At 53.7% G+C, this 25,387-nt stretch overlaps 11 protein-coding genes across 11 annotated transcripts; 6 read left to right on the forward strand and 5 right to left on the reverse strand.

The window, feature by feature from the left end:
- Positions 1–1,894: 1,894 nt before the first annotated feature.
- Positions 1,895–3,627, forward strand: AB675_6132 (High-affinity glucose transporter RGT2; the record flags this gene model as incomplete). The annotated part of the gene is made up of 3 exons (XM_018146399.1): positions 1,895–1,973; positions 2,023–3,260; positions 3,313–3,627. The coding sequence occupies 3 exons, from the start codon at positions 1,895–1,897 to the stop codon at positions 3,625–3,627; spliced, it is 1,632 nt and encodes a 543-aa protein (XP_018003972.1).
- Positions 3,628–4,085: 458 nt separating this feature from the next.
- On the reverse strand, positions 4,086–5,258 carry AB675_6133 (Short-chain dehydrogenase TIC 32, chloroplastic; the record flags this gene model as incomplete). Its single annotated transcript, XM_018146400.1, has 1 exon — positions 4,086–5,258. The coding sequence occupies one exon, from the start codon at positions 5,256–5,258 to the stop codon at positions 4,086–4,088; it is 1,173 nt and encodes a 390-aa protein (XP_018003670.1).
- A 685-nt stretch (positions 5,259–5,943) lies between these two features.
- AB675_6134 (6-hydroxynicotinate 3-monooxygenase) lies at positions 5,944–7,889 on the forward strand (the record flags this gene model as incomplete). Its single annotated transcript, XM_018146401.1, has 4 exons — positions 5,944–6,044; positions 6,284–6,351; positions 6,449–7,490; positions 7,568–7,889. 4 exons carry the CDS (start codon positions 5,944–5,946, stop codon positions 7,887–7,889), a joined length of 1,533 nt encoding a protein of 510 aa, XP_018003904.1.
- A 394-nt stretch (positions 7,890–8,283) lies between these two features.
- Positions 8,284–11,726, forward strand: AB675_6135 (putative tyrosyl-DNA phosphodiesterase; the record flags this gene model as incomplete). Its single annotated transcript, XM_018146402.1, has 3 exons — positions 8,284–8,554; positions 8,618–9,318; positions 9,951–11,726. 3 exons carry the CDS (start codon positions 8,284–8,286, stop codon positions 11,724–11,726), a joined length of 2,748 nt encoding a protein of 915 aa, XP_018003965.1.
- Positions 11,727–12,092: 366 nt separating this feature from the next.
- AB675_6136 (uncharacterized protein) lies at positions 12,093–13,057 on the forward strand (the record flags this gene model as incomplete). The annotated part of the gene is made up of 3 exons (XM_018146403.1): positions 12,093–12,260; positions 12,311–12,725; positions 12,795–13,057. The coding sequence occupies 3 exons, from the start codon at positions 12,093–12,095 to the stop codon at positions 13,055–13,057; spliced, it is 846 nt and encodes a 281-aa protein (XP_018003769.1).
- Positions 13,058–13,953: 896 nt separating this feature from the next.
- On the reverse strand, positions 13,954–15,396 carry AB675_6137 (Acyl-CoA desaturase; the record flags this gene model as incomplete). Its single annotated transcript, XM_018146404.1, has 1 exon — positions 13,954–15,396. One exon carries the CDS (start codon positions 15,394–15,396, stop codon positions 13,954–13,956), a length of 1,443 nt encoding a protein of 480 aa, XP_018003699.1.
- Positions 15,397–16,782: 1,386 nt separating this feature from the next.
- On the reverse strand, positions 16,783–18,307 carry AB675_6138 (uncharacterized protein; the record flags this gene model as incomplete). The annotated part of the gene is made up of 2 exons (XM_018146405.1): positions 16,783–18,143; positions 18,196–18,307. 2 exons carry the CDS (start codon positions 18,305–18,307, stop codon positions 16,783–16,785), a joined length of 1,473 nt encoding a protein of 490 aa, XP_018003644.1.
- Positions 18,308–18,881: 574 nt separating this feature from the next.
- AB675_6139 (uncharacterized protein) lies at positions 18,882–19,457 on the reverse strand (the record flags this gene model as incomplete). The annotated part of the gene is made up of 1 exon (XM_018146406.1): positions 18,882–19,457. The coding sequence occupies one exon, from the start codon at positions 19,455–19,457 to the stop codon at positions 18,882–18,884; it is 576 nt and encodes a 191-aa protein (XP_018004098.1).
- Positions 19,458–19,762: 305 nt separating this feature from the next.
- Positions 19,763–20,302, forward strand: AB675_6140 (uncharacterized protein; the record flags this gene model as incomplete). Its single annotated transcript, XM_018146408.1, has 1 exon — positions 19,763–20,302. One exon carries the CDS (start codon positions 19,763–19,765, stop codon positions 20,300–20,302), a length of 540 nt encoding a protein of 179 aa, XP_018003761.1.
- Positions 20,303–20,747: 445 nt separating this feature from the next.
- On the forward strand, positions 20,748–21,769 carry AB675_6141 (uncharacterized protein; the record flags this gene model as incomplete). The annotated part of the gene is made up of 3 exons (XM_018146409.1): positions 20,748–20,909; positions 20,959–21,089; positions 21,133–21,769. The coding sequence occupies 3 exons, from the start codon at positions 20,748–20,750 to the stop codon at positions 21,767–21,769; spliced, it is 930 nt and encodes a 309-aa protein (XP_018004086.1).
- A 724-nt stretch (positions 21,770–22,493) lies between these two features.
- Positions 22,494–24,809, reverse strand: AB675_6142 (Bile salt-activated lipase; the record flags this gene model as incomplete). The annotated part of the gene is made up of 5 exons (XM_018146410.1): positions 22,494–22,990; positions 23,095–23,553; positions 23,595–23,802; positions 23,893–24,641; positions 24,680–24,809. 5 exons carry the CDS (start codon positions 24,807–24,809, stop codon positions 22,494–22,496), a joined length of 2,043 nt encoding a protein of 680 aa, XP_018003948.1.
- Positions 24,810–25,387: the final 578 nt, after the last annotated feature.

Genomic DNA, 25,387 nt, shown 5'->3' on the forward strand with positions numbered 1-25,387 from the left:
ACACGAGCGAAAGAGGAAGCCGTCCACGGAACATCCACGGAAGGAGGACTTGCGCCATCTGTCATCGCAAAGCAAGGCAGCCGGCGCTCCTGTTGTCGGAAGGCGAGTGGACAGAAGGTGCCTCGGTGTCACAACCCTGCAATCAAGTGAGGCCATCTCACCAAGCAAACTTGCGCCTACAAAGACGTCTTCAGGGGCGACAGCCAGGCACTTCTACTGGGGCTGCGTATGACCAACTCTGCGCTCTTCATACCATGGACTTCCTCGGACCCCGCGGCCCCTACCTGGGTGGTCTCGTCGGCAGCGGTTCGCTGTTCGTGGGGCTGTACTCCTTCAGATCACCCCTGGGCAAGTCTCACTCTTTCCGCTAAGCTTGTACCCGATAGCGAGATCTACGATGAGCACTGCCAGAGCATATGGCTGAGGTGGACAAGAATTATTTTTGCAAAGCTTCCCACGTCGTCTTCTACTATATGGCTATTTCCCGAGCCAACGCTAATCAGACTCGCAGCAGCGGGAAGGGTCTATGGCGCTCATGACTCCCTAGCCCAGAACGACAAGAATGCCTCCTCCTCAGTGGCAAAAGCTTCTTCTGAAGAGTGGTCGCGAACTCTGATCTATGCCCATGGCATTCGCAACGTTGGTTTTGGCGCCATTCTCATCGCCCTCGCTACACTCTATCATTCAGAACCCTCGCCCGTGGCAGCACAAGCCATAAAGCGATGTCTGGGAATAGCACTCCTACTCGGTTCTGTCATTCCGATCGGAGATGCAGTGATCACTGCACGACACATGGCAGCAGAGCATGTCCCACAGTCCGGTCGAGATCTGACTAGGAAAGCCTCTACCGCTCATGCTTTACGCTCTCTGATCTGGATTGGTGCTGGAACGCTATGCATCAGATTCTGAATTGCCATGTTCGAGCCAGCATCGATCCGGTGTGAGACTTTGTTGATCTCGAAATCTTTGACGGCTAGGCCAACAGCCGTTTTGACGAATTCCAGGATCGCTATGAGTCTTGATTTGGGCGCCTCCTGGGAGTTGAATCACTTAGACAACGCTCGCTCATGTCAAGATTCAGGGACAGCCTTGGGCGATAATTGTTCGCGCCTCTCTGGCTATCATCCGGTCTGCTGGAAATTAACAACGATTATTGTGTGGCACGCTCTACGGAGCAAGCACGCCATGATTGACACCGCCAGCAACTCGCATCTTACTGATGAGCATTGGCAGTGAGCTCGCGCAGGCAGCTGACCGCCAGAAACTTTGCCATAACGCTTCTCACAGATGCATCGGGACATGAGCTGGGACAGTGTACTTAGTTTCAACCAGTCTTCTGCTCGCTTATCGCGTGGGGCAAAGGCTTCATTTTCCTGCCATTCATCGGTGCTGGCGCGTCTCTGTACAGACTTTTGGTGCTCAAGCTTTCAAGCATCGCCTTCATACGCGATTTGCGACGCCTTCAGCAATGGCCCTAAAAGAATGCCCGGGGCTAGGCCTTCGCCGCTGTCTCCTAGTGGTCAATCCATGCTCGGAAGCATTGATGTTAGCACGGGAATAGCCCCCAAATGCCCGCAGCCTGGACCGGCAGTATGCTTGCGATGCATTGACCCTGGAACACTTTTGCCAATTTACCCCACACAATTGGCCTAGCGACTTCCCCAGATGGAGACACCTCACTGAGACTCCCCTGTGGGCACCTGACCTTAATCTTTGGTCTGGGGAGAGCTTGCATGTTCCACAGCGCTCGACGCGGCAGTGATCCACCACGAGCATTGCCGGCTCTCACAAGGAGTCCTCGCATATGTATAAGTTATTGCCACTTGTCTGTGCTAGCTCTGCCTCTCTCCCAAGTCCTCACAAAATTCAGAACCAACACAACAGGAACAACAACATGGCCGACCAAAGCCTCAAAGCACACTGGCGATGCCTCCTCGCTTGCTTCCTGCTCTGCCTCTCGCCACTGCAATATGGTTGGTGCCGCTCACCTGTGCCATGTAAACAGCACTAACATCATCACAGGACTTGACTTTGGTCTCATCGGTGGTTTCCAAGCAATGCCATGCTTCTTGGAAGTCTACGGCTATCGTGATCCAAATCCTATGAACCCACTGGGATGGAACTTGACCACTGTGGTTCAGCAGCTGATCTCATCACTCATGACGATCGGAGCATTTGCTGGATCTCTCGGCGCCGGACCCATGAGTGTGTACCTGGGACGAAAGCCTTGTGTCTGGATTGCATGTGTTCTGTGCTGCGCGTCCAATGCAATCATGCAGGGCACTACCTCAATCGGTGCACTGTATGTAGGAAGGACTCTCATCGGTATCTCTAACGGCTTCTTCATGACATTCGGCCAGCTCTACATCCAAGAGGTCATCCCCGCTCGCTATCGAGGCGCCAGCATTGCTTCCTTCAACGTCTTCACCAGTCTTGGAGCTCTCGTTGGTACCGTTGTCGACAACTTCACGGCCAAGATGCAGGACAAGCAGTGCTACCGCGTGCCGCTATCAGTCATCTATGCTGTCCCTGCGATCATCTTCGTCTGCCTCTTCTTCATCCCAGAATCACCACGATATCTCGTCAGCAAGGGCAAGTTCGAGCAAGCAAGGAAGGGACTTGTCTGGCTCCGACCAACTGGCAGCAACATCGAGGCTGAGATCCTCTCGATCGAAGAAGCAGCCCGTCTGGACAAAGAAATGAGCGAGTCGACTGGCTGGCTCGACCTGGTTCGCCGACCTCTCGACCGCAAGCGCACCATGCTTGCCGTCGGAGCAGTCACTACTCAAGCTGCTTCCGGTGCCTTCTTCATGATCGCGTACGGCACATATTTCTTTGAGATGGCTGGTGTGGGCAATGCTTTCGAGAACTCGTGCATCCTCAGCGGTGTCGGTGTTGCCGCCATCTTGTTCTGTGTGGCAATTATGCCAAGATTTGGACGTCGTCGCCGTTTCTTGACCACCAGTTTGATCATCTGCGGCATTACACAATTGATTGTGGCTGTTGTCTACACGAAGCGGGACAAGAACAACCCAGAGATGACCGGCAAACTTATCGTGGCTTTTTCGATCATCTACATTGTGGCTTACAACGGAGGCATGTCCAGCTTTGCCTGGGTCGTGGGTGGCGAGCTTCCACGCCAGAGTCTCCGATCCTACACCTTCGGTGCCGCTGCTGGTGTCGGCTTCTTGGGTGCCTGGCTTGCGGCGTTCACGGCGCCTTACTTTATCAACCCTGCCAGTCTCAATTGGGGCCCACAGGTATGTCTCTTTCCCCCGTCTTCGGTTGGACGACTGCTAACGTCCTCTACAGTACGGTTACATCTGGTTCCCTAGCTGTCTTCTGGCGGCTGCCTTCGTCTTCTTCTTCATTCCTGAAACCAAGGACCGCACACTCGAGGAGATCAACGAGCTCTTCGAGGCAGGTGTCCCCGCGAGGAAGTGGGCCGGCTATCGCACTTCGACCCCAAGCAGCAGCATCCAGGAGAAGCCGCTTCCTGCAACTGCAAACACAATCGAGGGCGGCGCTATCGGCAAGCCGATCGCCGATGCCTCTGTTGAGATGGTCGAGGATGTTGTACATCACGATCATCACCATGGCGGCAGGAGGAGCCTGGAGCAGGTGTGAGTCGGAAGACTCCATGTGCACTCGCATTCAGCCGATGCTTGAAGCAACGTGCAGGGTGTTGAAATGCGACTGTGGAAGAGGTACGAAAGATATCAGTGAGCAACAAGGCTGGGAGAAAGTGCTCGCGCCATGCGGCACAAGCGTCTTCGCTAGAGCTGTGTATGAACGCAACAACAACAGGGGAGATATACAAGACAAATTGTATCTGAAATGGAAATTTTGCGACACATAAGTCCTTCCAACCTCCGTCTTCTTCGTCATCAACAGCATCATCTGCGCAAACGAGCTATTTCTGACACGTCTGCTGCATGCTTGTTGGCTATGCAGGAAATTAGGCTGGCAAGTGACTTCAATCCATGTAACGGCTATCTGCCAGAGACTATGGGCTCGGAAACACACCGTGGTCTCATATCTTGGTCTCATATCTTGGTCTCATATCTTGGTCTCATATCTTGGTCTCATATCTTGATCTCCTTCACGGTGCTCACCAGACCCGATTCCTTCCCTACCACTTCCTCATTTTGGCCTTGGGAGTCAATGATGTCCACTACGCTACCAAGGCCGTCGCACTTCACGCCGGTCTCCCGTCCTGCTAATGCCCATAATCTCTCAGCGGCGTCTTCATCAGCCGCATGCTTCGCAAGACCTTCGGTATGAACTCTCCATCCGTTCAGGTATACCCCTTTACCGCCATCACTCAACTTTGGCTTCCCTGCCTCGACTTCCTCTACAAGTCTTGGATCCAATCCAGCGACGAGCATTCCAACACTGCCTTGCCCCATATCCATCCAGCCGGTAGCCTTGGTGGTCCCTTCCACCATTGCCCGGCTCTCCGGGCCTAGACTCCTCGAGAGGTTTGTCTGTACACTGCCCGGATGCACAGCTAGACTAGCTATTCTTGTTCCTTTCTCAAGAAGCCGCTTGTTCAGGGCAATGCTGAAGAGTATGTTCGCCGTCTTCGACTGTCCGTACGCAAGAAATGGTGCATACGTCTTGCCTTCGCCTGGAAGCAGAGATGCTGGCAGGTGCGCTGCAGGCTGCTCAGACTCGGGGAGGTCGGAGAGCGGACGATGGAAGTGTGGATCTGAAAAGCGGACAGGTGAGAGGACGTGTCCTGCGGAGGTGACGTTGACTATGCGAGTGGGTATACCTGATTCTGAAGCGTTTGTCTGGGCGGAGTTGAGTAGTAGAGGCATAATGAGGTTGGTGAGGAGGAAAGGCCCAAGGAAGGTGGTCGCCAACTGAAGTTCATGCTGCGCTGTGGGCGATAGGGTGTGTTCGTCTTTGACTACAGCCGCGTTGTTGATCAATATGTCGATATGTGAGGTGAGAGATCGGATCTGGGAAGCCGCGTCTCGCACAGAAGCATAGTCTGAGAGGTCGACTGGGACGCATTCAACTTTGCAGTGGGTGGATATGCTTTCTGCTACGGCCTTCGCATTTGACAGCGATCGAGAAGCCAGAATCAATAATGCTGGAGAATGTGCTGCATATGCGGCCGCTGTTGCTTCGCCGAGAGAGTTGGGTGACACACCGACGATGAGGACGGTCTTGCCCTGGATTCGGGACGAGAACGTGGCTGCCACATCGCTGCCAGTTGATGTGGATGTCCAAGTTGGGAAGTTGGCCATGGTAGGGATCAAAATTGGCAAGCAGTCCCAGTATCGTGCTTCTCAACCGCGACCTGGGCCCTGCCTTTCTACCCAGGCAATTGGATTGTATGCAAGCTCTTTGACGCGAGACGGTCTTGCGTTGAGACCACTGCCCAATCTCCTCCTGGATAGGTTATTCAGTCAAACGTACGATGATCAGTGATAGGCCTTGGTTCACTGGCGGATGCTTGGCATGATCGAAGTATTCGAGCTCAACTTGAAATTTCTTTGGAGTCTGGCCTTTCGATGTACCTCCCCACGTTGTGCTCAGATGATGGAAATTGACTTCCCTTATCCTAGACATGAACCTCGCAGGCGGGCCTCTGTCGGCCGTGCCCACGCCTCCCTCGACCACCCCAAAAGCATTCCTTGATTCTGCAGCTTAGCGCCTGCCTGGTGAATGCAATAATGCGTCGGCTTCATGTCGCCGAAGACCCCTGTACATTTAGGACTCGACCCACTTCAGGGCCAGAACTCAAAGTCCTGGAGCCCCGCAAAGGCATATTTCCCCATTGCTTCCGACTATACAGCACTCCTCTTGTGAACCTTCGTTGGCTGGGGTGAGCGGCGCTGTGGGACTGCCTTGGAGTCCAGACAACGGCTGGACAAGTCTATTGGCCTATCGGCAGGTATGTATCTCAGCAGGACAACAATTGTGCCAGAAATGGAGAACATGCTCAAATGCGCATGGCAAGATCGACAGTCAGACTGTGGATGCGGATCCCAACCGCCACTTCTTGCCGAATCATTCTTCGCGTTCACGTGGTATTTGAAGCGACCTCTTCGACGGCTTGATCGGTGCGAAAAACAAGTCACTGTCTCTACTTCTAGAGCATCATTCTTCACATAGAAGTCAAATTCAGTACTCAAGCGGCAGCCGACGACGACAACTTCCTCGATACCATATCCGCCTCCTGATCGCGTGCCGGAAGCACACAGAAACCATCGTGTAATTGGACACGGCATACGGGAACTGTGACCAGGGATTCTCGACACACGTACAGGGGACATGGCGGCGACAACCACATCAAGGAAAGCGCTACGGGCATTGATGTCGTTATTGTCGGTGCTGGTAAGTGAATAATCCGCTTCAATCCAGCAGTCCCTTCTCTGCCACACGTTATGCCTTCGGCCCGAGGAGTACATGTCAAAGCTAACATCACCTTCAGGGTTCGGAGGGCTTACCGCTGCCGTGGAATGCCATAAACAGGGCCACAATGTGACAGTCTACGAATCTTTCCCGGCTCTCAAAGTCCTTGGAGACATTATCAGCTTCGGCCCAAATGCTGGTCGTATTATCACGCGCTGGGGATCCGACGGCTCGATCGCCAAAGAAATGCGCAAAGTATCCATCGATCTGCAGGAATATGGCTTCAACATCCACAAATGGACCGGCGAACTGATGTGCAACCAAGCCAGTCCTCCACGGGATGAGAGCGCTCCGATGTTCAATGGCCACCGCGGAGAGCTGCATGAAATCCTGTTCAACCACGTGAAGGACGACTTGGGTGTGCCAATTCATCTTGGAAGCCGCGTCACTGGGTACTTTGAGAACGAGGACCATGCGGGGATAACTCTTGGTGGTGCTGACGGTGAAGAGGACCGCAAAGTCACGGCTGACATTGTGATCGGCAGTGATGGCGTCCGCTCTAAGGCGCGTGAACTTGTTCTCGGTTACACAGATGCTCCAAAGTCAAGTGGCTACGCCGTTTTCCGTGCGTGGTTCGACGGCAAAGACATGCTTGCTGATCCCGAAACGAAGCGCTTTTGCGAGAATGGCGACACCTTCAATGGATGGATTGGTCCTGATGTCCACTTCCTGTTCTCGACAATCAAGAATGGCACCGACTGCTGTTGGGTTTTGACGCACAAGGACGACGCGGACATCGACGAGTCGTGGTCTTTCCCAGGCAAGCTCGAAGATGTGTACAAGGTCTTTGAGGGATGGGACCCACTGTGCAAGAAGATTGTCAGCAAGACGCCCGAGGAGCGGATAGTGGACTGGAAGCTGGTCTACAGAGATCCCTTGCCGACCTGGATCTCCAAGGGCAGGCGGATTGCCCTCCTAGGAGACAGCGCACATCCTTTCCTGCCGACGAGCGCGCAAGGCGCGACCCAGGCTATGGAGGACGGTGTCAGCATCGCAGTCTGCTTGAGGAGGAGTGGGAAGGATGGTATCAGAGAGGCCGTGGGAGCTTATGAGGATATTCGGTAAGTCCATCCTGATCTTCGCCATTGCGAGCAACGCCGTTCTGGAAATTTGACAGACACTAACAAGAATGCACTAGGTACGAACGAGTTAAGGCCGTGCAGAAGACTGGCGAAACGACCCGCGACATGTGGCACAAAGCCGACTGGGAGAAGGTAAAGGAAGATCCTACAGCCATCCACTTTCCCCGTCAAGATTGGATCTTCGAGCACGATGCCGAGAAGCATGCCGAGGAGGTCTACGACGAGACTGTTGCTGCAAGAAAAGAGCGCGAAAGCGCAGCCGAGCCCAAAGAAACCCCAGCGGCAGTGGATGCGCCCAGGATCGACAGCGAGCAGCAGCAGCAGCAAGAGAAGGGCGTCACAATCGCAGCGGTTCGAGAGCTGGCGATCAGTGCTTAATGTACTAGGAACTTCACTACTTCTGGTCATGATGAAGCCACATAGGTGGCTGATGTATCAGCATCAAAAGGCGTTTTGGAGTACAGGCGTGTTGACTACATACCACCATACTTGAGTGCCAATCTACGTGTTCTCCTCAATCGGCAGACTTCCTGTCTGGCATGTCAGCTTCCAGAGACATACGTGATGCGTACGAGCTCCCGTTCTGGAAAAGCTCGGTATTGGGAAGCTCTGGTCTTTGTCTGCCTTCGTGGAGGAACAAGGTGAGACAACAAGCGACAAAATGCCACTGTTGCTTGTACAATGTCTCTTTGTGGCAACAACGGCATTGTCTCTGGGAACTCCACTAACGTGATTGGACACAAGCAGAGCGCTTTGACCAGTTCTGACCCCTATGGGCATACAAGATGCCGGCCTGTGGGTGACATTGACTCGAGTGTCACCAAACGCCGCCGTCACCGATCGCTTACAACATATGCCACCAGCAGCCAATACATCATCTGCACACTGTAAGCGTTCAACGGCACAACCAACCAACACAAGTATTATGCTCAACACACAACAACTTCAGCTACCTCCTATTCAACTGACAGATATGTCCAGCTATTGTTCTCCTTCGGTAGGTACCGGCGTGGAAAGAACACCTCCTCCAATGTCCACTGTTGGTAGGAAGGCCGCCCGGCCCTGGGGACGACGGGAGGTACGTATGCTAACGAACTTGTGGCAAGATGGCTCCGATCCAAAGCAAATCTCGCGCATGCTGCAGCGGAGCGAGACGTCAGTGAAGTCAAAGCTTACCCGTCTAGGTCTGCCTTACACGATTGGTGCCAGGCCCCGTGAGTCAGCTTTCTCAGTCAAGAAGATCCTCAACGCTGGTAATCTGCGCACCTTGGAGCAACGTCAGCGAGACAGGATAGCTGCGTGGTCGCGAGGCATTAAACCACCAGCACCTGCAAGATCACAGAGCTCTGACTCGTCCCAGATCTCGAGTGCTTCGACCCTGGTTACCGAGAGTGAGGCCGCTTCTGATGCATCGAGCGCGACCACAGTCGTTGCTAGTGAGCCTGTCTCGCCTAAGAATGTGGGCGACAAAGCATCTCCTGTCAGCGAACTGCCGGCGACGCCCGCCGCCCAGCCGATCCGAGCGATGACGCCGTCACTGATCACCAGGATGAACGCCAATGCTGCGGCGTTTAACTTCAATGCTGACCCAAAAGCATTTCCCACGCCGGGCCTATCCACAAAGGTAAGTCCTGCCCCTTTCGTGAGCAACTACACGCCGCAGTCGCCAGTCTTCGACGATGCACCGATGTCGCCACCGCGGCTAGGTCGTCTACCAAGCTATACGAGAGCATTCATGTCGCGGAGTGCTTCACCCGGGCAAGCGCAGGACCTGCCTGCGTCGGCACGAGTCTATGGTAAGGACCAGGTAAGTCACTCTGCCGTGTCACTGCGTCGTTGTGGGCCAACCTCTCGAAGCCTGAAAGCACTGGCGGCTTTAGCCTCCACGGCAGTCGCGTGTTAACTATAGGTAGCTCCAAGAATAGAATGATTTGTTTTCCTCGGAGGGTACCGTCATGTCTTCCTCCCGTGTACAAGCCTACCTTGAGCAGAGGCGTAGTGCGTGATCTCTCTAGCAGTGATCGTGTCGCTTCCGCTTTGCAGTCATCACAGCCGCGGACATCAATAGAATACAATGATATTTTTTAGTATGGATGTGGAAGAGCCGACACGGGCGGTCAAGAAAGAAGCGTCGCCTGCGTCACGCGCCAAAAGCGGTGCTTGGCGGGCTCTTTGAGTGACGTCGATCTCGAGAGTCTTCACTGCAGCTGCCTTCCTTCATGAGATGCACTTGCCAATTTGACGTGCGACAGTGAGATGAGTCGGAAATGATCTATGCGGATCCTTTATGCGTATGGGAAGGTAGGTGCGTTACTAAGCCGATCGCTCGTGCCTGCCGCCGAGACACTGGCTTCGCGTTCTCCTTCTCATCCAGCGTTTCTGTTTCGGAATTCCATCTGCAGTGCGCCCACGAAAATGTCGAGGCCAGCTAAGCGACAGAAGCTGGATGATGGCTTGACTCCCGATCCGGCCAAGGTCCGGCAGCAACGAGCCTCTTTCCTCGCGTCAATGAGTCGTGGCATCTCACCTCCCCGTTCAGCTCGTACAACACCTGTACCTGTAGGCCCAGGGAATCTCGTCGACGACGTCAAGAACTCCAGCAACCAGCAGCTCAATCAAATTCAACCCATCTCAAGCGATAGATCAGCACCGGCCACCCCGCAGAGAGTAGTGGCATCACCGTTCCAGTTGACGAAGATTCGCGACCTGCCAGCAAGCAGTAACGTCGATACCGTAGACCTCCATGAAATACTCGGAAGTCCGCTCATCAAGGAAGCATGGATCTTCAACTTCTGTTTCGACATAGACTGGATGATGCAACACTTCGATGCCGATGTACGCAGCATGGTACGAGTCAAAGTCATACATGGGTCGTGGAAACGCGAAGACGGCAACAGAATGGGTGTCGAGGATGCCTGCACAAGGTGGAAGAATGTGGAGGCTGCCACCGCATATCTTCCTGATCCATTCGGTACGCACCATAGCAAGATGTTCGTCTTGTTCAGCCACGACGATACTGCCGAAGTCATCATCCACACTGCGAACATGCTGGAGAAAGACTGGACGAATATGACTCAGGCTGTGTGGAGGTCAGGTCCCCTGCCTCAAGCCACTGGTGACGCCGTTCTGAGAGCAGAAGGTCTCGAGCCAATTGGCAGCGGGGAGAGGTTCAAATATGACCTGCTGGAGTACCTGAAAGCATACAAGAGGCCGACGCAGAGTCTAGTCAAACAGCTTCAGCAGCACGATTTCGGCACCGTCCGGGGAGCTTTGGTGGCATCTGTACCATGCAAGTTGGCCAGCAAGGTCCTAGCGAGCACGAAAGACCTACATTTGTGGGGTCATCCGCAACTACGAGAAGTGATCACACATGTCAACGGTCTCAAGAAGAACAGGTCAAGTCCTACGACGCCTCCTCATCTTGTTGCACAAGTATCGTCGATCGCGTCTCTGCCGGCCGGATGGCTCGCCAATCTCTACAGTGCTTTCAGAGCCGGCGCGCCAGTTTCCACGGGCCTGACCTCCAACACCATGTCTTTGATCTATCCTACTGCTCCGAATGTCGCTCAGTCGCTTGATGGCTATGCCGCTGGCGGCTCCATACATACCAAAGCGCATTCAGCAACTCATCTGAGGCAGATCGAGTCACTGCGTCCACATCTATGCCAGTGGACTGCTTCCAGAGACGGAGTCTCGGCTGATCGCGCAAGTGCGGCTCCTCACATAAAGACATACGTTCAATTCGATCGCAAGCCAACCAAGGACGCGGTCCAGCGGAACGAAGTGAGCATTGACTGGGCGTTGACGACGAGTGCGAATCTGTCAACGCAAGCATGGGGATCACTACCTAAATCCGAGACTGGCACCAAGAGTAAGCCAAAAGGAGCTCCTGGCGCGGCAGAGATTGTTCAGATACAGAGCTTCGAGATAGGAGTGCTTGTCTGGCCTGAGCTATATGACAATCCGCCTGTGGAGTTAGACGCCTCTGAGAAGAACGGAGCGACAGTAAGGATGGCACCGGTGTTCGGCAAGGACATGCCAGATCAAGGCAAGGGAAGGACTCTCAATGGAGTCGCAGACGTTGTTGTAGGATTACGGATGCCGTATGACTTACCGCTGACACCTTATGGAACTGGAGAGCTGCCGTGGTCGCCAGGAGGCACATATCTTGAGCCCGACTCGCACGGAATTGCGTGGGCTAATCTGACACAGTAGAAAGGCTATTCACACGATTTCGAAGGAGCCGGTCAGTCGAGGGCTCGTCTTGCCGTTTCCTTTTCGACGATGCTACAGCCTCGCTCAAATCCCCCTCCGAAATAAACGAAAGTGAAGGCGAATTCATTATTAGTGATCTCATTGACGACAAACATTCAATGAACAGCGCAGACAGTCACAACGGTAGATGACAACATGAGCAGACTTCTGCCTACTTAAGATCCCCTCTCCTCTAATCTTGGCCTTCCATCCTTTACATTCCCATCCTCTCAAATCGCGCAGAACTCCCGACCGCAAGACGTGTGGGCCTTACTACGGACAGTACGAATTCTTCAAAGATCCTCACTCCTCTACTGAGAACATCAGATGGTCTGTGACGACCCTGAGTACAGACCCGAGGGTCTCGTACAACTCAAGGATGCCAAACGGGCCGACTTTGTGATCATCTGTGGGGGCTTCAAGTTTAAGGTGCACAAGGTCATAGTCAGCAGCTGGTCCAAATGGTTCCAGCGATGCATAGACGGCAAATTCAAGGTGAGCTGCAGAGTACACAGCGAGCCGGGCAAAGCACTAATGCTACTCAGGAGGCAGAGATGAGTTCCGTGACTCTCGAAGAGCAAGAACCGTACGTGGTAGCAATGGCTCTGATGTACATGTACACTGGTTACTACATGACAGATGACATCAGTCAAGTGTGGCCGACATTGGGAGTCAAGCGGGCCGAGATGGACGACGATGATGGAAAGGGCTTGGATGGCTTTATCAAGCTCCTGATGCTGGCTGAGTTCTTACTGATGGACAAGCTCGTTGAGGACGCATCCGAAGAGATTCTTGACCAAATCGATCTCGTATTCGACAAGTCTACCAATGAGGATGCCCCGCAAGACCCATGGCGAGACCGGTGGTTGCATCAGTTGCGCTGGAAGCTCGAGGCTATGTCGTTCAACCTGGATGTTCTCGACAAGATCTACGAAGACGTCTCTAATGCCGTTGAGCTACGTGCGCGTGTCGTTGTCAAGTGATTTGGCTTGTTGAAGTCTGCTGAGGATGAGTACGCGTTACGACCAGGAGCTCTTTCATGGGGCGATACTACCGACCCAACAGAGACCCAGATCGACTCGTTCAAAGAAGATGCGGATCTCTTGCATGTCAAGCTTCAGAGGCTGCAAGTACGCCTGAAGTCCACGATTGAGGCCCAAGATGTTGTGCTGTACAAAGTGGCTCGGCACTACAGCGACGAGATCGAGAAGTTGAAGAGTGATCATAAGGCAGAGCTCCAGCGTCGTCAAGTCCCCAGCATGCCCAGAGACGGGTGGACGTCCGGGTTCTAGACGCTCAGATTGAGTCCCGAACAGCGAATCGGACTCGCGTACGAGGCCGCTGCTACGTGAACAGGACGATTGTCACCATGCTTACGGACCAGCCATCTCCCTTCAAAGTCCAGAGCGTCTGGGCTCAGCACCTTTGGAAGACTGGCGCAGACCCCACTGGAAGCTATTGAAACTTCCATGACACCCTTATCGACAGTGCGTCCTACGAGGCCTGGATCTCGAGTTCCTCTCTCATGGAAGCAACTCTCTCCGAGTATCTGTCCAGAGCTTCGATCCAGCAAACACAATATCACTGCCGACCCTCTCCGATCTCGTTCAGCAGTCGCAACGAAGTACCATGCCCGCACATGGCACTGCAGCATAGCAGAACGCGAATAGCGCGAGACAGCCTGATCGAGGAGCAAGGAAAGTAGCCGTAGGCTTTAGATAGATTTAGAGGCAGACGAAAAGCTCGATTGTTTCGACTGGCACAAAAGCCAGCGAACATGACAAGCATTTTTTATCCATCCGAGTCCATTGTTGCGGTTTGACCCGTCGTAGTACTGCGTGGAGCCGAAGTCATTCTCAACACCAGACCTCGGGAGCGGGCAGTGAAGGTCGAGCTAGTCTTAGTACACATGTCACGACAGGTACGCGATATGAAATGGATTGAGAGAATGGATTCAAACATTCTTCTGCTATCGCATGCAGCAGTCAATAATTTATCGGGGGTATTTCTCCAGCTTGCTTGCCAGCAGCTTGTCCTCCTTCGGTTCCCAATTGCACAGAATCACCTGCGGAAATCAGTGTCTCGCTCGCTATGCTCGTGTCGTCGCTCCATAGTATTCATACGCCATAGCAAAATGCTCTTAACCATTCCCTTTCCCTCGTCCGAGTCATCGTTCAACAGGTGACGCTCAAGCAGCGCCAGCGCTCTCACTGTTCTGCACGATCTTGGTCGGCTGCGACCCGGCACGAATAATGCGCTCGCCATCAGCGCTTTGCAAGATTTCGCCCTTGGCGGCCATTTGACTGCGCTTCCAGATCTCGACCTCACAGCCGCCACGGATGACTCCCACACGCATCGTTGACAGAAGGTTGTGAGCGGCGTTGCTGTGCATGTAGACACCACCGTTGAACATGGCAGTGGCGTCCTTGCCGATGCCGCTGCTAATCATGGCCTTGCCGCCTGGGTGGTCCTTGACGAAGTTGGAGACATCGTGGACGACACCAGCAACAGCAATGAGAGCTCGACCGTTCTTGGCCTGGTCAACGTAGTCGTCCCACTCCATGACTGGCAGTTGGTCGAGAGGAACACCCCAGTCGAGTTTGGCACGCTTCTGGTCGAGCTTCTTCTGCAGTTGTTGGACACGACCCTTCTCAATCTCGTTGGCCTTGAATTGCTTCAGGTCGTATGCGAGGCCAAGCTGCTTGCAGGTCCAGATGAACCACTTTGTGGGGTCGTACTGGTGCCACTCAATTGCGTTGCGGTAGTCGGAGGGAAATTCGTGGTGAAAGTTGTGGTAGCCTTCACCGAGAGTGACCAGGGCAGTTATGACGTGGTCACGTGGCGAGTTGCGGTCGTCAAATGGTTGGTCACCGAGCCAGTGAGCCAGAGAGTTGACGCAGAAGGTGGCCTGCTGCACAAAGAAGATGCGGAGGATGCCAGCGTAGATGTATCCACCCCACCAGTCACCCCAGCCAAGACCGGCAACGACAGTCGGGAATATGAGGCCCATCAGAATGACGACCTTGAGGTAGTGACGGTGTTGCAGGACAACGACTGGATCCTCGTTGAGATCTGAGATATCGGTGCGGCCGATACGCTTAGGGTTCTGCTTCATAAGCATCCAGCCGAAGTGCGAATACAAAAGACCCTTGCGGACAGAGTATGGGTCCTTGTCGGTGTCGGTGTATCTGTGATGTGCTCGGTGATCACGTGCCCACCATCTTACTGAGCCCTCGACAGCACCGCCGCCAACTGCGGCCAAGAATATCCGTAGTGGTAGGCCGGCAGAATATGCTGTGTGTGCCCACAATCGGTGGTAGCCGGCAGTGATGCCGAGACCAGTGAAGAAGTAGTAAACGACGGCAAAGATGGCAGTCTTGAGGCGGAGAGGAGTCCAGATGGCCGAGATGCAGCCAAACAGGGGCACACCAACGATGAGTGTGACGTTTAGCCAGTTGACGTGCTTGTACCAGTTCGCTCGTGTAATTGGCGTCTCGGTAATGTGAGGTTTCTTGGGGTCGTAGGACTTCGACCGGTTTGGCTCTGATGCCTTAGCCATAGGCGAGGGTTGGGATGAGAGATATTCAGGCTTGACAGCCAGATGCCCTGCGGTAGGTTGTGAAGAAGGCATGTTGGAGGATGTGTGGTGTGCGTAGAGAGGAAAGCGAAACAGGAATGAAGGTGGCAGAAGAGTATCATATAGTAGCTTGGCTTGTTGGGCAGAATTGTGGGGAGGCAATTGCGTCTTTAGCTACAGGCACGTTTGCTACAGGCAGGAGCCGAGGATACTTTTTTCATTGGCAACCGTGAATGAACAGCGTCCATTTTTCCGGTGGCCTCGACCCGCAGATCCAGAGGCCGCAGGCAGACGAAAACAATCCGCCCTGTTCTGTAAAGGAAGGGTGAAACTCCTTCAAGTTTTGTTGGGATGACGATCGGCAAAATCCATGCGGTAGTCATCGACCGCAGCTGATTGGTCTGGAATGATCGAGAAGCCCAACGGCGTGCGTTGGACCCTGGCCCAGGTACCCCATATTTCCGGATACTCCACCCTTGATTTTCCGCAGTCTTGGGTGCCCTTTTGGTTGGATTCGATGCACGAGCAAGGCACTGAATACGAAGATTGTCGTACAGGCACTGCAGTCCTTGTGTATGTTCACCACGAGCATCAGAAGCAAGTAATATCAGCATATTGCCAATACTGGGGTGACAAGAAGGCCTAAGAACAAGTCCCAACAAGTTCAACATTCCAACAGTCTGAAGACGGCCCGCGCCAGCCAAGCTTGGCGTTCCTGTTGTTATCGTATTTCGTATTGCAGGACGATGGTTCGCTGATCACCAGAAGGTCACTATCCTGTACACACGGCACATCGGAAAAACGTTATTTGCACGTGTCTTTCGGGCTGCTCGCCATGGCATCGAGGCTTCATCTAGAAGTGTTGTTCGTCACCTCAGACCGGGCTTTCAAATCACCACGAATCCCTGTGCTTGCGCTTTGAGCGTTGAGCTCACGCTATGGAACCACAATTCCGAAGACAGTGAGAAACGACAGGGGAAACGAAGCCTGACATGTGCAAGGTGCAGACGTTGGGATCACATGCATGCTTCAGGACTCGTGGTAAGGGCATCGATGCACGGATCATGGACTCTTTGTGATAGAATGTTGGCATGGTGTCTGATCTAAGGCACCCGGCTAAGCTCGTCGATGTCATGGAGTCCTTGACACTCCGGTTGAGGGACAAGCTTACGGCATGGGGCAGCCGCTCCTGCTGCGATTGACATGTGGCCTTGAAAGTGAGTAGGCAAGGTATGTATCCAGTCTCGTTGCTTGCTACCGCGCCCCTGTATGCGACCACCTCTATGCTGAATTCACCCAAAAATGTGTCGGTTCCTATGAGGACTTTCCAGTCGGCACCGATCACCGAACGCCCGAGTGTATTCGTTGTCTATGCACGCACCTTGTTGCACGTTGTTCGTGGCAATTAGCTCCTTGACGACACCCAACTTCGCGGACGTATTATAGGGTGCCTCCAAGGCTCTTGAAAGCCTCCTTGAAATCAGCCTGGGTGAACATGCCGCGCTCTTGTCTCGCCATTTTCTCACTACTCTGTTCAAAGCCCTTTGCTTTCTGCTCAGCCCAGACCTCTCCAACTCTGGCTCTCATGTCGCTACTCTTGATTTCGTAGGGGTTGGGAATAGCAGACCAGGAGACATCGCCGTCTTTGATTTTTGCCTCGCGAAGTTCGCCATAGTACTCCTCAAAATTGGCCCGACAGATGTACTTCAGTATGCTCTCCCGTTCTGCAACAGCCATGCCTTCCTTCGCATCCGAGATGGCGGCTTGTAGCTTGGGCTCGACCTTGTCCTTGATGAATCCGCAGAGTGCTTCGGCGTGCTGCGATGGGAATGGCTTACCGTCAGCGCGGACTAGGTAAGCATCACCTGTGGTATTGGTGCTGTATTTGAGCAGCGACGAGCCGAAACCCGTTGCACCAACAGTGAGCTGGCGAATCGTAGGTCCGTCTACGACTATGCCCTCGCGGTCGATGTCTGGACGCTTGTATACCGCGAAAGGGGGCGGGGATTGAGCCTGCGGCAAAACGCAATCTGACACCACATCACGGAAGAGAAGGGCGGCTGTATCGTTGCGCATCTTGGCATTTGCCTCGTCCGAGAAGCACAAGGCGTCGACCCTGCCCAAGATGGGAATGCCCAAAAGGTTCGCAATGCCAGAGCCCGAATTGTTCCAGATTCCATCGCAGCCGTTCAGAACCACGTCTTGCCACTTCTTGGCGCCTGTCTGAACTGAGCCTGTCGCAGCAACGATGGTGCCGAGGACTGTGACATTTCTGAGGTGTTTCTGGTCATACCCGTCTCGGTAGGTTTGCCCAAGCCAGTCGGCAGCACCACGTGCATCACGCATCGTCATGTCGAGATGGCGTACTTGACGTTGGTCGTTGGTCGCAGCTCGCAGCACGAAGATCGGGCCTCGGAAGTCTTGCCAGTATGCGCCGCTTCTGGTGAAGTTGCGCAGACCAACATTATAGGTATCTTCGGCCTTGGGATTCATCTTCTTGAACCAGTGCAAAGCCTCGCCCTTTACGCGTGCTTGAGAGCGACCTTGAACCTCGTTATAGTCTTGAGAGCACGAGTCCTTCTCGTTAGTGCCGAACTCCATCAGACTGAAGAAGTCCTCGTTGGGACCACGGCTGTCGACGCAGGAATACACTCGGACCCATTGGAAGCGAGGCGGTGAGCTCCCACCAGAGAAGAACAGCGCTCGACGATGATCTTTGGAAGGACGGTTTCTGTCGGAATTGGCCGCGAAGGTAGCGCAGAGTGTCTTGTGGACTTTTGACCAATCGAGCGTTTGGCACTCTGTTCGAAACAAGTCAGGCAACCAGCTACAACTTTTGTGTTTTAGACGTACCTCCTGAGCAGTACCGAGCATCTCCACAACCTTTGCAAAGAAGATGACCCATACGAGGACACATGATGCATGTCGCATCGAGTGCATTAGAGCCAGTCATAGAGGAAGTCATGTTGATTGTGCGATATGCCTCGTGTCTGCACACCGTGATCGAAGACGTTGGGCTCGCCAGAGTTAAGAACCAAAGGTGACGAGAAAAAGGTTGAAGCAAACGATGAAGGAGAAGTTGCGCTTCTGCAGGCAAGTCTTCCGTCAAGACGTGCGCTTGCTTGAGTCGAGTACTGGTCTTGCAAAGGTGTTCCGGAACGCCAACAGCATCTTCAAACGAAGTGAGGTCGGTGACAATCAGGCTGACTAGCACCAAAACAGACATGCGAGTTGCCGTCACGCAGCGCACCCGAATGTCCCTTTACCTGTTGACCAATGCAAGGTTGCAATTCGCGAAAGCGATCATGAGTTGACCATACCTCAACAATCGCAAACATTCGATGAATGAAAATATCGTTTCGAAATCCAATTGTGATTGCTGCTAAGGCAACGCGAAAGTCCAGCTAAAACATGCCAGAAGCCATAAGTTATGTTCGTCCCATCTGCATCGCGGGTAGTAGAGGGCCCCAGACATCCCGTCGAGGTTTGATTCGGGAGCTCGAGGTTTCAGGCAAGAGGCAGCGGGGATTCAACCTCCATTACTGCTTCTCGCCGCTGACAGCCTTGCCGTAGCTGGGCAGCTCCATAGCCTGTTCGTCCTGCTCAGCCGCCTTCCTTGCTTTCCTCGCCTTCTTCCGTTCCATCCTCAAGTACTCGCGCACTGCCTCCCTGGCAATCTTGCGACGCTCGACCTCAGCCTTGGCCTCCGCCTCCTGCCTAACTTTCTCAATGCCACCGGGTCCACGCCAGACACTCTTCCATTCCTTGATGAACTTGGCAGATGTGCTCAGCAGAAGGTCTGCGTCGCGCTCTTCAATCGCCTTCTTCTTCTGCTCACGCTTGCTGACAGCATTGCGCTCGTCCTCGGAATCGAGATAATCGGATTCGTGGTCGGAGTCGGACTCAGATTCAAGGGCTGCCTCGGGGTCGGCAGTCATGCTGGCCTGCTGAGGCAGCAGTCCGTAGCGTCTCCCATTGCGAGCACGCTTGTCTTTGTTCCATGCACGCGTTCGAGAGGCTGCGATGCAGGCGGTGATGGTACATGGCAGCGTAAAGGCAAAGGCCAGAAAGCCGATGAAGAAGACTGCAAGGACGGTGTCCTCGTCGAATTCCATGTTTGCGGAGTGGTGGGGAGAGGGTGTGTCGAGGGGGGTATGTGTGAGTATGACTGAGACTCTGGACACGGTCGGAGAAGAGAAGATAAATGATGGAGCGAAGAGTAGATGGTACCTTGGACGAGGGGAAGTGTCCTCTGCACAGCCACAAGTGGCAAATGTGGCGGAAGTTGAAGCCGACCAATCGCCCATGACCTCATCCAGCTTCCAGACTTCCTGTTCGATCAGTACCTACCTGGGTACACCAGGGGCACTCCTTTGTCAGGTAGACGGGTCGACTATCAACATTATCCGCATTGACCAACATGGCTCCCTCGAGAGGACCCCATATCACCCAGAGCAACAGCTCTGCAACCTCATCCGCTAAGTCTCATGGCGATGACAATCTCGCCATTGAGCAGCAATCGGCATCGTCCCTGCAAATAGCTCGCAGGAACTTCAACTACCTGCTCTCTCCCAACAGCTCCAACCAGCCTGCCAAGCCGAAGACTCGAGCACTACTCCGGAGTGTTAGGTACATAACCCAGTTCATTATCTGGCGCCTCGTCCGATGGGCCAAATACGCTGCAATCGCTGCTGTTGCCACCACCGCGATCGGCAGCGTCGTCTCTGGAGTAGCTTGGATCGCGGCTCCGACGGGCATAGGAGCCAGCATTGCAGCAGCTACGGTATGGGGCGTCGGCAAATTCGTCGCTCGTAGGCTGCAGCGGCGGTGGGAAACGAGGGGAGGAAAGGCGGGAGAGAAGGAGGATGGGTTGGATGAAGACCTCAGGGAGGAGCGCGAAAAGGAAATGAGAAGGAAGTTGGACAGGGGAGGGGCTAGCTTAAAGGGGATGCCTTGGTGACGACGCTACCGGCAGGGCGCTATCCCGGCCGCTCAAAGACATGGTTTTCTGCGACGACGATTGAAGCATGTTGGCTGGTGAATACATGAGGCCGCTGGTCGCTTTGCAGTGACGACTGGCTCAGTAGCTCGTCAACAGAAGGATATGGAAGTTGTCGCCTCGATCTCATCTGCTGAACCACGTCGGTTCCGGCTTCGGCGAACCTGCCACACCCACCAAAGGGTGACGGTAAAGTGACGGACGCATGACGTGCACACAAGGCTGCATGAAGCATCAGTGAAGACCACAACGCAGTCACTGCGCAACTTGCCTGCACAACGTATGACTTCAGCCCCCTCCAGATTCTGAGACAGTTGAAGATTTCCAAATCCGCTTTATCTTTGCACAGAGAAAGCGAACCTGGCTGTCTCGAGTCCATTCTCTCCAATCGGTAGCCTCGACCGCGATGGCGCCTACCGTCACTACGCCGAAAGGCATTGCACAGCTGAAGACGACCAAGCGAGCTGATTTCGTCATCGTTTGCGGAGACTTCGAGTTCAAAGTACACAAAATCGTTGTTGGCAGTCATTCAGATTTCTTCGAACGATGCATCGAGGGTAACTTCCAGGTGAGATAGCTGAAATCTGCTCGTTCGACTCTTTCCTAACTGAATACAGGAGTCTACCAGTGACAAGGTCGAGCTTGTTGAGCAAGAGCCAGAAATCGTAGCGATGGGACTGATGTACATCTACACTGGCGCGTACAACAAGGAAGACCTTATCGACGTTTGGCCGAACTTGAGCGAGAAGTTCGTAGGAATCGATGACGACTGGACGGTTCCTCGACACCAGAGTCAAGCTTTACATGCTAGCTGAATTCCTTCTCATCGATGACTTGGTCAAGGTTGTCTCCGATGACCTCATCGGATGGCTGGATGACGGCGATGACTCCTCGTCGAACAACACCAGCACCTGGACCTCGAGTGCAGACTGGACGGACAAACTTTCTGTCGCGATAAAGAAGGCAACGGCCAGCCAAGATCTTCTGCAGAGCGCATACGAACACATGCCGCAGGCTGCCGATTTGCGCGCACGCACCACAATCAAAGCACTCGACTTCATGAAGGCTGCGCAGAGCTTGTCGGAGCAGGAACCATCGCCTCCTTACGAAGAGATTGACGCTGACAACTGGGGCAACAACGGCAGGGGCCCTAACGGCGTCTGGGGTCCTAACGGCTGGGTCCCTCCTGGTCTCTCCGACAGTGAGAAACAAGCCAATGCGGATTTCGAAGTGACTGCCGGGCAACTCCGCTCTCAAGTCCTGGATCTACAAGAACGTCTGGGTCCTATGTTCGAGCAGCACGATTCCGTTGCGTACAACGTGGCTCTCCATTATTGGCGCAGGGATGTTGAGCACACTGATCGCATCGAAGATCTTGAGCGCGCCCTCCAGAAAGCTGGGATCGCATACAACCACTCCAGCTGGTGAACACATCTCTCGGACATACATGCGCCACATGACGGACAGTGTCCGAGAAGCAGCAGTCCTTCACCAAATCGGAACCCAATTTGTGCGCGGCTTTGTCTCCATCATTCGGCACAGGAACTCTTATCGCCGCAGACCACAGCGCAAGACACTCTACAGGATCGCACGACACAGTGTAGCACGATTACCCTATGCGAGCCAATCACGCGATACGTCTTGCTGAAATCCGGGGAGGCCCTAGCTCAACCGTATTGACGCTTCGGATGGACGTAAGAATGAGCACACGGTGATTGGTACATAGCTTGAGCAGCTTTGCACAATACGAGAAACATGAAAAACACATTTGCATGCTCGATCCTACGCCTAGCGCACTTCAGCTACCTACCAATCTGCAGAAGTATTGTTAGTCGATGCTGTCGCTTGCGCCGTCCGAGACGACTCGCGGCCTGTGTGGCTCACGAGCAAACGTGTTGTGATCACCTCGTTGACATGACGGGCTGCGACAATGCGCATAGATGTCATTGGATTGAGTGACTCGCAGCTACAGGCTGGCGACATGCACCTCTACTGGCCGTTCTCAGACCCCAACGCCGGTTGACTCAAGTCACGACCTGAACCCGGTTGACACGCCTCTTTGTTGGTGTCTGCACGCATCTAAATATCTATGCAGCTCCAGCAATTGGGTTTCAACTACGACTACTTTGATTTGTCGTCAACTACATTCAGCTTACTGCAGATAGTACTCCAGACTATAGTTCAACCACTTGCACTGGTCCAAGTCGACCCATTCGCCACTGCTCGCCGGCCAATCCAGAAACCTCACCGGCGCCGCCTCTCCTTCCTCGACTTCGTTCCAAGCCCCAAAATCATTGACCGCTTCCAGCACCTTTTGATATGCTGCACCTCTGACTGTCAATTCCTCGACGCTCGGGTTCGCATTTCCCGTCTTTACGAACGAGGCAAGATAAGACGCAACCAGCTGCACGCTCCACAAATCGCCATCATCCCTGAATACTCCATCCCAGTTGCCTGTGTACCATGGACCCGTGCTTCCGTGAAGCCGAAAGTACTCTGGGCTCGTCGGATCACCATATGGGTACTCGGCCGAGACCGGGCCAGCCACGAGTGACTCATTCAAATTGTTGGGATTGTAGCCGTCCCTACTGCGGTCGAATTGGTAGTAATACACAGCAGGGAAGCTCTTGGTCACGGCAGCGGCATAGACTGTAGCCTGATCAATGCAGCGAAATGTATCGTCGGTCGCAACGCGCTGGGTGACGTTGTAGCGTCCAGGGTGAGGTTGCCAGAGTCGTAGAAGGGGAACAAACCAGAAGAGATGATCGAGTCTGCATAAGATGCTTCGATGCCCAGACCGACTTGGAGGCCCTCGCTGAGGTTAGAGATCGGCGATGTGGCGATGTTGGAGAATGAAGCACCGTCGTTCGCGGCGATGCCGAACATGATGGGAACGTAAGCGGACTCTGGGTTGGGACCGCCAGCGGTGAGGGTCAGCTGGGGCGTGGTTACAATCGTTCCGTCCTGGACGACATAGCGCGCCACGTCATTGCCTGTAATTAGTATAGTGGCATTCGCAGTTCGCAGGCAATCTGCTTGTGCGGTTGTCGAGCTGTTGCCGGTGGTCGCGAGGCAGTCTGTCGCATTTAGTAATGGTATGCCAGTCAGGTTGTATGACTCCTCGATGGTGAGGTAGTCGGAGTACGTAGTGCCGTAGTTGCCATCTAGACCGAGCGTTACGCCGCCACCAAGATTCGAGTCAGCCATAGCGCCTTGAAACAAGGGTATGGCGGGTGGCTTCCAAGAAGTGTACGAACACTGCCTGCGCCTGCACTGCTTCCGCCAATGGTTATCTTCTTAGGATCGCCTCCGAAGCTCGCGATGTTCTGTTGGACCCATTGCAACGCAACGATCTGGTCGCCAATGCCATAGTTGCCTTTGATATCGGTGCCTGGTACCGCAAGAAAGCCCAGTGTCGACAGTCTATAGTTGATCGTAACAACGACTATATCTTCTCGAGACTATCGCACCTGTTAGACTGAACATGTATCGGGATGATCAGAATCGGGAGATTAGTGTCTCGCCCGGTTCTCGTCTACAGGAATACGTACCGCAAGATTTCCACCATCCGTACCTGGATCTTGGCCAGTACCGCCAGTAAAACCTCCACCATGGATCCAGAAGAAAACCGGGCGCAAGTGCTGCTTCTGACTTGGACCATGCTTAGCGTAAGGGATGTATGGTGTCTGGATGTTGAGGAAGAGACAGTCTTCACTCCCTACACTGCCGCCGCTTTGTAGGCATTGCGAGCCGTAGACTGTCGCGTTGATCGTCTCGCCTTTGCCAGAGTACAAATTAGAGTATTCGAAACGCTCGGGCATATCAGCGTATCGGATACCGTTGAAGCGGAAAGATTTGGAGTTGCGGTAGCCGACGTAGGTGTTGCCACCGGATGCTACATTGACCAGATTCGAAGAGGTCGCCGAAGAGTTCTGAGGACGACTATCCCGAGAGCTTTGCGTGCACAGCACTGGGACCGGACCTGGCTGGGGATTTGTTGAGATGGACAGCTGGTCTTTCTCGACAGTGACGACGGCGCCATCAATCAGATAGGACGGCCCAGTGCTGTACTTCCAGTTGAGATAACTCAGAGAGTCAACGAAGTCTGTGCTGTAGTTCTGTACCGTGACCTGTGATAGCAGATTCTCATTCAGAGCTCCACAGGCTGAGGCAGCTGCCTGAGGTGGCATTGGGTCCAGAACGATGGCGCTGGCATGATTGACATCGTCGGATCCGTTGAGATTGTTTTGGTAGATCAGAGTCAGACTGCTTTGGCTGTTCCAATTCGCTGGCGTCCATCCTGGTAGGGCAGCTGACAAGCAACCGCACAGAGTGCACCAATAAGCAGTATGCGAGTTCCATTAATGGCTCCCATCTTGCTCTCTGAGCTATCCAGCGCTGTTGACGTACTGCCATCTCGTCCGGCAGTGTCGTCCCTATATGCATCCTCTTTGCCATTGCCGGCCATCTGCAATTTCTCCAGGGATTGGCATTCAGGCTGCTATACTCCTCACGAGGCAACGTGCCTTCCCGTTACGGTTACGCTGACATGGTACCTGCCCTCAACATCTGGGTTCGGTCCAACGGCGACTACCAAAAAATGTAAACGTCATGAGATCTGTCTCCGGTCAATTTTGTGCAAGCGAGTCTGGGGAAAGCATGCGAGAATCTTGCCAAATTTCACCATTTTGCCAATTGCCATGGACATGGTCGAAATTCAAGATTTAGCCTAAATTGTTGTACTCACCACTTTTTGGTGTCCAAGCGAAAACTGGCTCGACATCTTAACAGCTCCTTGCTCTGCAGCCGGCCGGTGATATCTGGAGTAATTCCGCGAGCTTCATACAGTGGTAACTTGTTCATGGGCGGAGGCACTAACCGCCAAATATTGAACGAATCTGCCGATGCTCGTCACAATCGATACAGTGCTGAACGGCAGTAGCGCCGAGAGGATTGTTCACTCCAGTACTGGCTGAGGACCGTGCACTTCGCCATAGTCTCATGAAGGACCTGGCCACGATTCGAGCCATAATCTCGAGACCTCGT

The sequence above is a fragment of the Cyphellophora attinorum genome, assembly GCF_001299255.1.
Source record: "Cyphellophora attinorum strain CBS 131958 chromosome Unknown Contig4, whole genome shotgun sequence".
Lineage (NCBI taxonomy): Eukaryota > Fungi > Ascomycota > Eurotiomycetes > Chaetothyriales > Cyphellophoraceae > Cyphellophora > Cyphellophora attinorum.